The sequence below is a fragment of the Pipra filicauda genome, unplaced genomic scaffold (genome assembly GCF_003945595.2).
Source record: "Pipra filicauda isolate LSUMZ 115617 unplaced genomic scaffold, ASM394559v2 scaffold700_size144734_pilon, whole genome shotgun sequence".
NCBI lineage: Eukaryota > Metazoa > Chordata > Aves > Passeriformes > Pipridae > Pipra > Pipra filicauda.
In genome coordinates this window covers 67,551-83,705 of record NW_024104866.1, presented here as the reverse complement: position 1 = coordinate 83,705, position 16,155 = coordinate 67,551, and the positions used below count along the sequence as shown (strand labels likewise).

General features: G+C 50.4%; 1 protein-coding gene across 1 annotated transcript in view; it reads left to right on the top strand.

Annotated features, from left to right (window-relative positions):
- Nucleotides 1-13,404, top strand: part of LOC113984729 (nectin-1) — a gene marked incomplete at its 5' end in the record, with an annotated part of 52,636 nt that extends 39,232 nt beyond the window's left edge. Inside the window, 2 exons of the mRNA XM_039389092.1 lie at nucleotides 4,762-4,806; nucleotides 9,371-13,404. Of these exons, the coding sequence (XP_039245026.1) occupies nucleotides 4,762-4,806; nucleotides 9,371-9,592 (267 nt within the window). The remainder of the gene's footprint in view (nucleotides 1-4,761; nucleotides 4,807-9,370) is intronic.
- Between the last annotated feature and the right edge of the window lie 2,751 nt (nucleotides 13,405-16,155).

The following is a 16,155-nucleotide window of genomic DNA, read 5'->3' as shown; positions in this document are numbered from 1 at the left end:
GAGGGGAAGGCACAGCAGAAAGGCAAGATATTCTTGTTCTGCTTGTACTTCATCTGCAGATTTGACTTGGGAGGGGAGTGAAGAAGATGAGAGTTGAAGGGAACGGATTCTGCAGGAAAATGGGGCGGGTGCATTCAGCTTTAAATGAATTGTGCAAAACCTCGTAATTTGGGATAAACTAGATTTATCACAAGGCAGCATGAAAGCCACTGCCTGGGGTTGACAATTTCACAGTGCTAGAATGGGAGTCAGAAAATGATTAGAGATGGCAAAGAGCGAGGGAGGGGGAAATGGGAGAGGTGCCAGAGACAAAATAAAGGAGGCAGGTGGAGGAGGAACCTCCAAAGAGGGTGTGCAGGGATGTGTGTGTGGACATGTGCTGGCAGGGGACCAGGGGGAGGGAGAGGCTGGGGCATGTCTGCAGGGCCAGGATACCTGCAGAAGGGAGCAGGGGGAGCCCTGTGTCAGAACTGTGAAGGAATATGTACATTTAGGAGTTGCAGACTGCGGGAAAGCTGAAGTGGAGCTGACAGCAGCAAAATGCCCGAGGACAGTGGAGTGGACAACTGAGAAGTGGGTGTAGGGATGGAGGGGTTGCCTGCATCTCTGAGCTCTTGTGGGGTGACAGAGTTGGTTTATGGGAGGTATCAAGGCAGGAGTGAAGGGAGGGAAGGCTGAGTGTGCCTCAGGTGTGTGGGTGACAGCGGGTGTGCTCTGGGTGCGTGTGAGCAGCAACACGAGGAGGGAGCTGGGGCTACCAGTGCATGGAGGAGCAGAGCCATGATTAGTGTAGGTGTCAGCAGGCCCCATTTGCACAGGTGGAGGAGAAAGTTTCATTGCTGCAGACAGCAGAATAATTCCTCTCAGTTTGCAGGGCAATTACCGGGGTGCCGATGCCGATGATTTACACACAGCGCTTGTGTGAGGCAGTGCCAGACCTTGTATACAAGTCACATTATTGATATTGTAATAAATTCTGCTCCAAACGAGCAGCAGGGAGAAGGAGAAAGCCCAGCAATGGGAGAAACTCCATGGAGAAAACACCTCCTGTGGGAAGGAAGCACTACTTTGGAGAGGAGTGAGGCAAAGTAGGCAGGAAAAGGTAAAACTTAGTCTGCCTTTCTCTGGGACTGAGATACAGAGTTCAGGGGGAAGGGGTTTGCAGGGCCTGGGTTTAGGTTTGAGGCTGGAGTTGGCATTACTAATTTTCCTAAATGCCCATAGTCTGGATCCAGACATGAAGCAGAGAGGCCACAGGATGCACAGCTCTTGTGCCAACAACTTGCCACTGCCATCTGCTCACCAAGGGCAGGACAGAGGTGACCTCGAGCCTCCTGTTCCCCCAGCATCCAGCTTGGGAAGCGTGGAAATGCTGCTGCAGCCCTGTTCCCCATTCCCCTCATGGGGAATCAGGGAGCCAAGCCCTGGCACAGCAGGCAGAGACAGTCACTCACTGAATAACCCCTTCCAGCAACAGGCACTCAACCAGCTCATTACAGGGCTATAAACTTCTGAAAATGGCTCTGCCACAGCTGGTAGGTGGCTGAGGACACTTCCAAACAAAGAGGAGAGAAACACTTTCAAATTAAACACCTTTTGCATAATTACCATGTGATGCAGCCATTTTGGAAAGGGGAGAGAGAAATTGGAAAGCTGTTCCATTTGGAAGAGAAAAGGCTCTCCTCTCAGAGAGGCTTAGCAGATGCCTGGCTAATGCTGGCACAGAAAACAGCTCTAAAAGTGAGTATTAAAGAAATTCCACAGGGCAAGTAGCCAGAGTCCCCCTCACACCTTGGCTATTGGCACCAAGGCTCCTCCTGGTGATCCACATTCCCCACTGAGCCCTGAGCTTTCCGGGCCATCCTGCCTTCCAGGGCTCTCCCATTATTATTGTTTGCAAAGCATGAAAGATGGCTGGGTAGGAATGATCAGACAAATTGGATAATATTCCATTCATGCAGCTCTTGCTGATAAGCCTGCTTAGTAAAGGAATACCCATAAATATTTCCATGCCAAAGAAGGATGCTTTTAGCCTCTATTAGTCGTTATTACAATGACAAAATCATGCTGCATAGTTAATCTGCAGTAGCAAGCTGTGCAGTCAAGCCTTGTGTTCAATGTGGCACTTAAGGGCCCTACAGTCCCCACACTGGGGTAAAACAACACTGTTGGCCAAGCAGTGCCATTTCCTTATGGCAGTGCCCCTGGAGCTGTGGCTCTGAGGTCATTCCCTCCAGGTATCTCCTTCCCAAGGCCCAGAATTCAAGGTTTTCAGTCCTGCCCCCCCAGCCCTGCATGTGCCCCCACTGTGCTGCAGTGAACCCCAAACCCCTGGGCCAAAACAGACAGCACAGGTACCTGAGAAGGCTTGAATTCACTGAACCACCCCCCAGCTAAGGAAAATGCTGATCCTAGAGGGGTTGGATGGAAGAGCAGAGCAGTGAGAAAAGGGGAGTGCTGCCAAGCCGGGCTTAGTCACTCAGCTCTGTGGTGAATCTGGGGAGCAGTGCCTTTGGGACTTCTGCTTTGACTTGAGATTTTACCTTACTGATTTATTCATTACCTCCCTACCTCCCTCTTTTTTAACTCTTTTTTTCTTCCCCTCCCTCTCCCCTTCACCCTTCTCTTCTTTCTCCCTCACCCTCCACACGCCCCCTCTCCCCTCTCGCTCACTCGTCCGCACGGACCCTCCGTCCCGTTCTCACTCCCCACTCCGACCCCGACTCCTCCCTCCTGTGTCCCCCACTGCCTTGCTGCTCTCTTCTCTCCAGAACTCTGGCAACAAGGACTGTGATGTCCAGTATGCAGAGCTGGACACGTCCGCTCTGGCCTCGTCACCCAGCCCTCGGACCTCCATCCATGCTGGCGGAGACCTAGTCGAGTATGCAACCATCCAGCCCAACTTACGCTAGCGCATGTCACTCTAGGCCCTTTCCCCTCAGATTCTGGCCTCAAGGTACACAACTGCACTCTGCCTTCCTCACTGCACCCCTCAAAGTCATCGCTCTTCCCTCCCTGCATCTCCTCCCCCCCTCTGGAGTGGTCCCCACCGTGCCCAGTCTGTCCCCTCCTCTCTCGCTCCCGCCTCCCGCGCGCTGCCTGCTCTCCGTGCTACCCTGATTTTTGGGGGTGCTGACAGGAATGCCTTGCCTTGCCTTGCCTCTGTGCATGCTCTTTCCAGTGTTTTCCTTTGCTTTCTACAGTGGGAGAGGGGGAAAGTGTTGATTCCTTCATTTCAGGCCAGGGTTTGCCCCCACTGCTGCATCAGCGTGGCTGGAGGCACAGGGAGAGATGAGGTGGGCACAGCTCCTGGTCTGGGATTCAGTTCAGGGAATTTTTGCAGCAGCAGTACCAGGATTCTAGTACCTAGTTCTGCAGGAGTCAAAAATCCTCCTAGAAATGTTAAGAGGTGTTTTCCAAGTGCAAGAAGGAGGTGGGGGGGGGAAGAAAAAAGGACTGATTGAAAGGAAAATTAAAAAAGAAGAGTTTTGTGTGCATGGAAGTAACTATAGATAAGATGGAACATATGTGCATGTGTGAAAGAACAAGGTGGGAGAGGATGTGAGAGAATATGGGAACACGTAAAGGTTCCTGCATCCGAAAGACTCAGTGAATAAGAGACAGTCAGAGAGGGGCTGTGTATGTGACAGTGACAGAGCTGCTGTTGTGTGAGGGTGGTGCAAGGCAGCGTGTTTGGATGTTTGGGAGAGAGGGGGAAAGGTTATTTTCTTTGGTGCTCTCCTTCTCAAAATCAGAGACCGGACCTGACTTTGCTCTCCTGTTTTTTGCATGAGTGTCACCAAGCTCGGGTCCTGTGGCAGGGAGGGATTAGGACTCAGTCTGAATTTAAACCTATGAGTGGTTGTTCTGGTCCATCTCTGGCTGCCAGTGACCCTTTGAGTGGTGTTTTTTTTAGTGGAAAGAGGCATCTTCAGCTCTTCTTACATTCCCTTGCCCTAAACCCACACCTATTAAAGCCCCCAGGTCTCTGTCTAAAAGGGAGACATCCCTCCTTTCCCAGCCCATGGGAAATTTGCTGGATGGTTCCAAGAGTTGTTGGCCAAGGAAATGACATTGGTACCCCCTTCCTTGGCTACAACTCTTCCTCACTCCTGTGTATTCCCAAAGCTGTGGTGATTCCAGCTTCTGTCTCACTTCTTCCCTTTTGTTTTGCTGCTTTTTCAAGGGCAGGAAGGGGCTGTGGGTTCAAAGGGGCTACAGGGGGTACCCAGTGAAGAGGTGCAGGGAAGGGTGAGGAGAAAGGAAGACAGCAAATGGAGGGCTGAGGTGCTGAGGTGCTTTACAGCTGCCTGAATCCCTCCCAGGTCGCCCCAGGTGGGTAAGAGGAGGCTCACAGAGAAGCAGCAGCCTGAGGATGGAGAGGGATGGCTCAGAGGAGATAAAGTGCAGGGGAATTGGATCCTTGGGAAGGAGGGAAGTAGCTCCATGCAGGAAGATAAGCAGGGGGAAAATGGTATTTTCAAGAAGTCCCCCTGGCCAGCCCTGTTGCTCAGTGTCTCCCTGAGGACTGGGAACCCCCAGGCTGGAAGGTGCAGCACAAACCCCCCAGGTGGAAGGTGTGCAGTGGGAGAGTTCAGTCTGCCTTTTATCCCTGTGGTCCCTGGTTTTCCCGTGTTGGAAGCAGCCCTGTAGTCCCCTTGCTGTAGCAAAAGCCTTCCTAGGTAAGTGTCTGCAGCAGCCCTGGCCCGGACCAGAACCATAACCTCTCTCTTGTGGTGTCTCACCCACTCCTGCTCCCAGAATGAGGATCAAGGTCTTCGTAGACGTAACGAGCGAGAGTGGACAGTAAGTTTTGGATGGGTTTGGTTTTCCTTTTCTCCATTTGGGTCACGGGGTCTGTCTGTCACCTGGGGCTGAGCAGCTCCCAGGCACCTGCCAGCCTCCTCTGGATGAGAGGATGAGAATCCCACCCTCCCTCATGCCTTCAGCTCCAGTTCCCAACAGATCCCTGGGCTGTGCTGGAGGAGCTGCTCCCGCCGCTCCAAACAAGGCAAGAGCTCCCTAATCCATCTTGGGAGGTCTCGCCTTGTCCTCCCCGGGGTGGGGAATTTTATTGTCAGCAAAAGGACAGTAATCCTCCAAATCCAAATTTGGAAATGCTCCCAGTCTCTCTGAAGTAAAAATAAAGCCAGTCATATGGTGCTTTGAAGGTGTAATCTCGCCGCCACGAAATCTCCCCGCTAAGACACACCACAGATCAGGGCAATTTCATTTTTCTTGATGCTTTTTTAATTATTTCCTCCCCCCTTCACCTCCCCGCACTCTGGTTCTCAGCTTTGCTTGGGAATTTCTTGTCCCTGTTGCAGCAAGAATATCTGAAAACCAAAAGACTCGTGCCAAGAACCCAAAAAATCGGTGACCGGGGTGAAAATTCCCCTTTCCAAATTGCAGGGGAAATAAAGCAAAGAGCTAAGGTGGCTCCTTATTAGTTTCCCCAGTTTAAACAGCAGCTCTGCCTTGACTCCAGAAGGATAGAGAGGAGGATTTGGGAGAGAAACAGCAAGGAGGGCAATGTTTCAGGTTGTTGCTGGTGTAAGCTGCTGTAGGAACACGGACCAGGTAGGTGCTAGAGGCAGCAAGAGAAGGACAGGAGCATGCTGTGGGAAGGAATGCAACTTTATGAGCAAGTTTTCTGCATAACTAATACTTGCATGTGTCTGAGTGCATCCCTCATCACAGGTCCCTGCCGTGTGTTTTGGGAATTTCAGCTTTCCTCATGCTCATCCTTTTTGTTTTCTGAGCTCAGGGGTGAGTCCCTCTGTCCCAGGGGTGAGTCCCTCTGTCCCCCCTGCCCTCGGTTTTATGCTCACAGAGATCCTGAGAGCAAGCTCAGGACCACTGGTTCCTGCTCATCCCTGGGACAGGAATGTTTGTTCTTTGCTCAGGACAGAGATTATTCGAGAACTCCCTCACAGATAAGGCATCAAACAGAGCAGGGACGTGCCCAGAGACACCTAAAGTTGTGACCATGCTTGGAAGATGAAAAACAGCTCAAAACCAGCAAGCAGGGAGTTTAGAACCAGGGAGGAGAGGATGTGAGGCTCCCAATGATGAAATGCTTCTTATTTTTGGTTCCCAGTGTATTTTATATCTCCCAACACCTACATCCTCCCCACTGAATGGTCCACAGTGACAACAGTCTTATGTTGCTGTCACTCAACAGAACTTTTTTTCTGGCCACCAGCCTGTGCTGCATCCCAAAATTCCAGATCAGCTGATGGAGAGGGTCAGGGTGGTGGCAGCCCAAAGTTTGAAGAGTTTTTAGCAGCAGGGACTTTTCCCAGCCAGGGAACAGGCTCATACATTCCTTAAGTGCAGGAATGTGCCCTGGGTTTGGCCAAGTAGAGAAAACCAGTGTCTGCCCAGCTCTCAATACTCTTCAGATTTCCCAAAAACTGCAGCAGAGAAATCCTCAGGATGCTGAGAAGGAGCTTTTCACTTTTAGACCAGTAAAAACTCATTATTTCAAGATGATTGAAAGTACAAGATGTGGTCACCTGCTGCACACATGGTTTTACCCAAAGAGCTGCTCTGCAAATAGAAGAAAAGATGGAATCAGGTGTATGGGGGGTGGAGAAGGGTTGAGAGTAAGACACGGCAGGAATGAAAGCTCTCTAATTCATTCAAATAAAGCCTGTTCAAAGGTAATCTGCCAGGCTGTCTGAAATGGATAGATTGCTGACATCCCCTTTAATCAAGCTCTTGAAAATAAAACTGAGAGGGGAGGATGTAACCCAGATAATGAAGAATTGCATGGAGTCATGCTGGAGACAAAAGCAAGTGGGAGAAGTCAGGTGGGGGAAGGTGGTAGAATCGTGTGCCAGTTCAATTTAATTAGTTCATTATCCCTAATTTAATTTCAAACTTCGTTAAAGATAAATTAGACTGGGGAAAATTCACAGTGGGACTGGGGAAGGAAGTCAAAGGGCACGGGCTGCTAAATATGTTAAAAAAAACCACCAGGCTGATTTTGTTCTCTTCCCTTTTGCTACTTAGAAATGAGATCAGGGAACAAAGCAGGAGCAATGCAAATCCTGCCTTCACCTGCTGAGGAAAGGTGAAAGGAGACAGGGAAGTCTCTTCCTTTGACCCTGACTTCACAAAACACTGACCAGAAAGAAAAGGAGAATTTGTTTGGACTCACCTGGGCAAACAAGTGGGGACAGAATTGCACTTAGTGTCTTTTAGCAATATTTATGGATGTCTGTCTCCTGCCCACATGGACTGGGAGACAAGCAGAAAGAATTATGCTTTACTGACCCAGAATATTGTCACAGCAGCCCATAAAATAGGATCTCATAACCCCCTTTGTTTAATTTAGAGTTACCTGCTCACACCCAGCTCAACTTACACATCACTTTCTGTTAACTGAGAATCTCTTTCCCGTGAGACCTTTCTTAGACACAGTAACATCAAATCCTGTGCTTTTCTGTTGCATGCCCAAAAACCATCTAAACCTTCCCTCCCATTAACAGATAACAGATTACAAACCTTGCTAAGAAAACCCCTTGCCTGTTGTGTCTTACTAAATTGCCATAATTAAGACAACTTCCCTTTCAGCTTGGCTTTACCCAGAAAGTTAATGACCCCTGTAAAGCAGGAGGAGAGCATGGCTATTATTTTTTCCCCCCCTTGCAGGTATGGAAAGGAGTTCTGTTGTGTCTGAGATTTCTGGAGGGTAGATTATACAGACTTTGCACACTCCCCATGCTGGCTCACACCCTCCCTGGCTGTTACCCCTTCTTTGTGCCTTTTGAGCAGCTGGTGCCATCAGAAGAAGAGCAAACAGGGGTCTGAGGTTAAGGTGGAGTTAGTGAAGCTCCCTCGTGGCCCCTGGCCTGGGTTCCTCCAGTTAAACAGCTCTAATGCTGCACACCATTCACTTTTCACTTTTTACCACCTTTTCACTTCGAGGCCAGAAGTGGCCAAACCCTCGTGAGGCAGCTGTGGGAATGGCCCACCCGGATTTAGGATACCAGCAGAGCAATTCTAACACACAATCACTGACTTTTGAAAGCTTAATCTGTGGCATATTCAGCTGTGCCAATGGCAGGGAAATGAAAATCAGGTTGACCTTGGAATTGCTGCTGTTTTCCTGGTGCTCAGACAAACTTTCCATCCTCAGCAGCCTTCACTTGCTCCCACCCAGGCTGTTCCCAAAATTGCCTTAAGACTGTGCAGCCCTTCAACTTTGTTCTTGCCTCTCCCAGCAGTCCTACCCATCAATAAATTCTTGTTGACACCTTGTTTTCTATACAAATTTTTTTTTAAGCATCCTGGTGAAATATTTATCCAGGAACTGGCAGCAGATGAGCTGAGTAGATTGTTCTGTTCCTTCAGGCGTTCTCTCCTGAGGGTCAAATCCTTGTCCTTTCCACTAAACTGACTCTTTCTGGTATTTTTGAACGAGAACAAGGAAGGACTCAAGGGCAAGTTACTTGCTTCAACCAGCCCCTGTTGAAACCACAGGCACCAAAGTGTTGTTGGCTCTCCCTTAGAGGAGAAATTGGCTCTTGGTTGGCGCCCATAAGTGTGGGGTGATTTTAAAAACCAACAGCCCCGTCCTCTCCAGGTGTCCCTCCTGCTTGGGTCATCCTGCAGGGCTTCCAGAGGAGGAAAGGGGCTGTGAGCAGGGAGGAATCCTTCCCATCTGCTGCCACCCTCTGGGGAGCCGCAGCCCTGGGCTGTGGGAAAGATGCTCTCTCACCCCGGGAGAGAGCAAAGCGTCCAGGGCACACACTCCATCACAGGAGAGATCATGAGACCCACGGAGCAGCCTGGGTTTTGCGAGAGCTTTGTGTTCTCTGCAGTTGATTTGACTCTCAAATCTGGCCCCCAGGCTGCCAGGGGAGCTGCTCACACAGGTAAAGCTCCGCACGTGCCCTCCTGTCTGCCACGGAAACATCAGGCACAGTAACCCAGTTTGCATCCAAAGCCCCTGCTCAGACACATGTGCCCTTTAAATGAAAGAGCACGAGCCCTGGGTAGATTAATGACGCCTCCAAGCACTGCTTTTCCAAAACTCAGGTGTGAAAGAGTGAAAATAAACTGTCTTTCCTCTCCCAGCTGCTTATTTTGTCCAGAGAGCAGAGTATTTACGGACAAGGGACAAACTGTGCACAATCTATACATACACACCAACAAAACCACGGATATTTTGGGGAGTGAGACTACAAATTTTGCAATGTGAGGATTTATCACCCGGGTTTCTATTTCCCTGGAGCAGCGAGCAGAACTGTTTAATTTTCCATCCTGCTCGTTCCACGTGTGTCTCAGCAAGGGGCTGAGGAGCGGTGAAGGTTTTGTGGCCCGGAGTTTTCACCCCTTGACTCTCTGTCTCTGCCCGCAGAACTTTGGAAAGTGTCACCCAGAGGTATCGGATGCGGGTGATTACCTGAGCCGCTGCTACTCACACCAGGATCATCGGTACCTGGAGAAGATCCCTCGTGTCTACACCCCCCTGTCAGACCTCCCACAGGAGCTTTACCCTCACCACTCTGACATCTCCTTCTGCTGCCCACCCCCAGGCTCCCGGGCTCCCTACATCTGCCCTAAGGAACAGTATGTCTGAGGCGCAGAACGAAGAAGCTCCACGTTCTTTCACTGGGCGACCAAGGCCTTTTAGATCCTGCCCCCCCCCCCCCCTTTTTTGCCATCAGCTAAATTTCATGGGTTGATTTTTAAGCCTGGGTTAGGCTGAGCCCCTGCCCGGCTTTGCTCGTGCCCAAGGGAACGCTCTGCCCTCGCCCACGTCTCCTGAGGTTCCTGCATCGCTCTCTCCTTCCTCCTCCTGGCCCTCCTGTGCCCAGCTGGCTCCGTGTGTGCATGTGTCCGTGGGTGGCAGCTGCCCCTCTGGTGGGTGGGATGTGCCCAACCCCATGAAACATCCCCTGTAGGCTCCCTCATGTCATTCCCTGCACCGCAGGAGCCGGGTGTGGATCCTCCACGGCCCCTGGTCCAGCTTGTGTGAGGTTTTCCAACACAGCCAGGGCTCAGGGCTCAGGCTGTAGCTTTGGGAGTTGTTTTTTTTCTATCACCACCCCCCCTTTGGAGAAATTTCCCCCTTGGCAGTGGAGGTAGGAAATCCCTGTTTGTGAAGAGCTAAACAGCCAGGATGGCTGAACCAAATCATAAGATGCTTGTAATGAAAGATGCTCAAAACCAACCCCAAAATAGAGATCAGTGCTTGACTTGGGGGGTTTTGTTTCTGTCCTTTTCCCTTCCTGCTCCCATTCCCAATCTCTTGGATTGACTCCTTTAAATCCATGTGACATGGGGACATATTTTGAAGTCAACCCATTTGGAGGAAGCATCCTTTAAATAACTGTCTTATAACCTGAAACCAGAAGGGGAAAATAATTATGAAGGAAAACATTCTCTCTAATTTTCTTTTCAAAGCCTAACGTGGCCCCCCACTAGCTTTTCCCCTCTCTCTTCCTTGCATCTGTTGATTGGAATTTTAAAATTAACTCAGGCAGAATATCAAGAACAAATCATGTTTTCAGGTAATCTCCTTGCTCTTAATGAAGGATAAAAGCCAATAGAGGAATCTGGCCTTTTAACTTTTTTAAAAGCATCTTAGTTTTGGGACTACACTTTTTTTTTTTTTGGATATTGGAATGTGTGTGGGTGTGTCAATCCAAACATGTACATTCCTGTGGCCACAAAGTGTTTTAGAGAAGGGAATTTATCTCCACATCACATTTGTGTTCACCTGTATTAGAGGAAAAAATAAATGTTGATATACACTTAAATGTATATAAAAGCAAAGCAGAGGAAGGAGGAGGACGAGGAATGAAGATGCTGTGTAAGAGCTTGGTTGCAGGGATAACTTTCACCTGTTTCACCCAGGTATGGCATAGGAGGGGTGGGACAGGTCTGAACAAGGGGATATGTGGCGAGTGGGCATTTCTTTCCCTTTGGCTCAGGGTGGGTATTTGGGATTCTGCAGGCATTGCACACTTGCTGTTCCTCTGGAAACCACGAGGGTGCTCGAGCTGAGTGGGAGGCAGGGATGGGGACCACTCCATCATCCCACTGCCCAGGCCCCAGACAACGTGTCAGTGCTGTTCTGTACACGTGAGAAAGGAACTCCCAGCCAGGTGAAGCCTCCCTGCCAGGGGAGGGGGGAACCCCTTGGCTGCCCCATCCCAGCTCCTGCTGTGCCACCCGGACTGAGGCACCCATTGATTTTTGTGTATCTGAACGTGAGCAGCTGGAGTTGGTGCCTGCACTTGCTGTGTTCCCACCTGGAGCAGCCTCCAGCCTCGCCCTGCTTGTCCCTCCTCCTTCTCCTCCTCCTCCTCCTCCTCCTCCTCCCCAGAGAAGCACATCTGTGAATGTCACACTACCTCGTGGATCCCCTGCAGGATAATGAGCAGATCTGTACGTAAGAGAGAAGTTTATTCTTCAGTGAGTGGGGCAATCCAGCCCTGTGTGAGATGGCACCACGTGCATGGATCCCCCAGGCCCTTGCAAGGCACCAAACACACCCCTGGAGCACGGAGTGTTCCCACCCTTCCCTGCTTCCCTGTGCACGCTGACACTTTGTGCTTGAGAGGGGCTGGGAGCTGGTCACAAGGACAAGGTTTCCCCTCTGTGGTGGGAATTGCTGCTCCTGGGGAGGTAGATTCCTGCTGGGAGGTGGTGTCCCACTGGATGACAGCTGAGTGACCTGGCTGGGCTTGGCTGGCTGAGGTGGGGGTGAACATTTTTTGGCCAAGCTGAAATGGGCAGCAGCAGCTTCCCTGTGTGCTGGTGCATGGAGCACTCTCATCCCAAAGGATCAGGGGACTATGCAGGCACAGCCTTAGAGCATTCAACACAACTTTACAATGCCATCCTTTTGGTCTTGACTGATGGAAACCTTCTCGGAGTCATTTGGATTCACAGTTCCTCCCCCAGTTTCCAGAGAATTCAGCTGGTCACCAATGGACTCAAATGCTACGTGTCTTGATTCAGATAATGTGTTTATCTCTCGTTTCCTTCTCAACACACCTTGGGGGACTTTCTGGTTGCCACAGAGCTGGAAACTGGGTGTGCTCTGAACTGAAGGCACAGCCAACACTTCCACCCCAGCAGGGAACTGTGTTCAAGTCTGCCAAACCTGCCTTTGGTCCCTCTGTTTGGAAAGGTGATGAGGTGCTGGAAAACCCAAGGGTCTCTGATGTCCTGGAACCAACCCAGCACTGCTGACCACGGAATAAAGGCAAGCAAAAATCCATCACACACTTCCCTACTTGCATGCCTGGAATAGCAGAGGTAGGTTTGATTTGGAGCCTTCACCTCCTGATGCAGTTTCAGACAGATCTAAGAATTTAAACGAGGAGTGGAAGATGTTCAGGTCTTCAGACACATAAGGAAACAAGCCAGACAAAATGATTGTTTGCCAGAGGAGGCAGAGAACATGTTGCAGGTGGTTTTCTCTGCTGCCCATGGCTGGGGGGGAGGATGCTTTGATGAGGAAGGGGAAGGCAGAGATTCAAACTGCAGCATTACAGAGAAACTCTGGTTTGCCTCGTGCAGCTTTGAATGTGAGCTGCCCACAGAAGTCTGCCACAGAGGGTTTTACTGTGCTTTCAGCAAAGCAAAAGTATTTCAACCCTCCTTAGAAAAGTAAAAGGCAAGAGGAGCCTGAATTCAAAGCACTAGTTTGACTTATGCCAGCACATATAATAAGTATAGGAATGTCTTGGTTCTCTTTGCCTTTCTGGGTTGGTCTCAAAAAAAAAAAAAATGGCAAGAGAGATTCACCACACACCACCCTAGGAAAAGGGGGAAAACCCTGAAGGAAAACCTTGAAGGAAGAGCTAATGAGGTCCAAGTCCACTGCTTTGGTTTTACAAATCTGTGTTTGGAAATGGTTCTGATTCGGGGCTCTTACTCCTCCCTCCCTTTCCCTGCTGCTGCCCAGTGTTTGCCTGGTGGCTCCTTCCAAACTCCCCTGCACCTTCTGCCGTGGGCTCAACACTCCCTTTGCTCCATGAAAAGGCTGCCCATGCCCGTGGGGACCCCGGAGGTGCTGAAATCCTGCTGCAGCAACTCTGAGGAGAGGTGCTCTCCTCCTGACATGGTGCCAATTGACTCTAAAAGATCCCTGCTCCAGGAACTGAGCCATGAAGCTGTTGGGTGTAGACTGCTGAACAAGTTGAGCAGGAAACTGGTGGAGTGTGACCCAGTGGGCTGGCAGAATATGGGAGGAACTGGTGTTATAGGACACAGAACCATTTAGGTTGAAAAGACCTTTAAGATGAAGCCCTTCTTCCTGTAACCAGGGTGAAATGTCACAACTTCTGTTCCATATGTTGGTGGCACTGACACAAGAGCTCTTGCAGATGGAAAAGACTGATCACAGAACTTAAATAAAAGTGAACTGAAGAGTTACAAGGGCTTCTGTCATACCTGTGAAACCCGGGTGGGCTGTTTGATCTCTGCCTTTCTCCCAGTGCTGGCTGGAGTTGTTCACCACCTCCCTCCTCCCTTGCCCTTCCCACCCCAAACTCTGCACACACTCCTGCCTTTGCACGGGGCCCAGGAGACACTGGCTGAGTCCTGCCCATTCCAAAGGCTTCCCAGGACCGGGATAACACACCTTTCCTTTGCCAGTGGGGAAATGGGACTTACAGGTAAGCAGAGGAGCGACATCCAGGTGATCTGCAAGGCACTATCTGCTGATCTGCTGCACATTCCCACTCTAGCTCTGCCCTCGGAGCAATGCAACCACTGTGGTGCCCCCAAAAAACGCCTCTTTCACTCAATTCCTTTTGTTAACTGTTTGGGAAGCCTCCTCCCAGCTTCCCTGTGCACGTGGGTGGGATAGAATCAGTCACAGCCAGCCGGTCCTCGGGGCCAGCAGCTATTCAGGGAAGGTGCAGTGGGGTCACCCCTGGGTTCCCTCCTCTCTAGCCCACTTCTCAGTGCCAGTGGCCTGATTTCCCTGGGCAGGAAAGCAGTCCTGCTTCCACAGGAAGGGAGGCATTGAACCTGCACTCGTGGGGCATCAGCCCAACCCAGCTGAACACAGAGCTCCTGCTTACTCAGGAGGTTCCCTGTCAGACACATTTGATCAATACACCATTGGAGAATTTTTAGCACAAGCCACTTACTCCGAGAATGAAAAAATCCCCAGGATATTTTTTAATAACAAAGCTCCACTGCACAAGGATAGAGCCTCTGCCTCTGGATAAAGGCCTTTTTGGGACAATTTAGCCACAGATCTGGGTTAGCAGACTGCAGAGGGCTGGGGTGGGGGTTGAAGGAGGGAGGGTAAAAGGGTCTCTGCCTTGCAGCCAGTGGGTTGGATACAGCACCAGCAGCAGCCAAAGCTGGGCATTACTGGGCAGGATTTATTGGATTGCCTGAGATAAGCTGACAAGACCATGGCACGGTTTTGCTGAGAACTCCAGCATTTCCCTGGGTTGTTTCTCAGAAATATCAAGGAGAGACACAGCTTCTCCTCAGGGGCAACCTGGCCCAGGGTAGAATGCAGGATGGTGGGAGCAGACTGCTGGCAATGCCACCCTCACTCTGCACAAAGACTGGTTTATCCTGTATTTCTGGAACCTGGCATCTCCCCCCCAGGACTGTGTTCGCTTTCCAAAAAGGGGGAAAGAATCTGGATTTACCTCCTGCATGGCAGGTTATGAAACAGGAGACTCCCACCAAAGCCCAGCTAGAGCTTGGCTTATCTGTGTTGAAAAGTCACACAAACACCCAGGCTGGTGTGAGCAAAACCTTGCACAGGTAAGGGGGAAAAGAAGCCAAATCAAACAGAGGTGCTGTGAAACACCTCAATTCCTGCTCTTTTTTATTTCTCTCCTGCTATCAGGGTCAGCACTTAAGATGAGTTTTGAGGTCTGCTTCTCCACTGCTGAATGTCTGATCAGTGCCACACTCAGAGTACCCCTTACTGGGTCACTTTATGGTTATATAGAAATTTATGTATCAGTTTACGTGAATAAAACTAAAATACAGGTATTAGTGCCTCCTGGACTGCATTAAATACATAAAACATATCAAAACAGTTATATAGTAGAAGTAAATATATGCTTATGCAGTGTGAGGTGAAGAGCTGTTGTTTCATCCTGGAGTTAATCACCTTTATAAAGATATTTTCATGTAGAACAAAAAAATAGGCACTGTGGAGGGCAGAGGATACACCATGAGCAGGGAGTGGAGTGGGGGAGCTGTGAATTAAAGGCCATCCCAGGAAAAAGAGCTGCACTGAAGGCTCCATGTCCCTGCTGCAAACAGGGCAGGCTGATCTCTTTGGGGTTTTTTTTTTGCTCTTATTGTCATGCTCTACTTTCTTCCCCTTTATGGCAGATGGGAGGTGAGGTTTTAAAGCCTGCCAAGAATGCATCCAGCCCTGTTCCTCTGGGTGAGCAGCATCATAGACAGAGTGAACTTTCTCCAAGCTTCCTCCCACCCTCAGCCTCCCCTCTCCTCGTAATCCGGGCTCGAGTACCATCATTTTCGTATCAGTACTAATTACATTAATTATTCTCCTCAGTATAAAACTCATTAAGCTGGAATTTATGGTTCATTAACTCAGAGCCGGGGTTCTTCCTCGGTGCAGTGGTGTGGGGCCAGGATTATTTCTGCCCTGGCTGGGGGCAGGTTTAATCCCTGTCCCTTGGCCACGCTCGGTGTCACCCCCCAAAGCGTGACCAACGTGGGGTGTGCTCGGACAGGGACGTCACAGCAGGCAGGGAAAGTGTCTCTGAACCACAGGGAAGCTGGAAAGGTCAACACTCCTGGTGTGAAATGTGTTTTGCTGCAGCTCAGGGAAGATCAGGTGTGAGGAGCAGAGCGGGAGCAGCCGAGGGAACAGGCTGAGTGCCAGGGCGGGTCGGGGCTGAGAGGGACTCGTGTGGTGGGGTGGGGAAAGGGCTGTGCTGTGATCCAGCTGCTGTGAGCCTGTGGGAGTCACTCAGGGCACAGGGCAGAGAGGATTTTCTCTGTCTGAGCTCGGGGAATGTGGGCAGGGGGCTGGGCAGGGTCAGGAGTGAGGTGCTGCTCCAGAAGGACATCACACCTACTTCGAGGGCGAGCTGCCATCACTCTCTGTGGAGGGAAAGGCCATCCTGGCCGTGAATGTGGGGTGACAGCAATGCTGTGCCGGTGCTCTCTCCT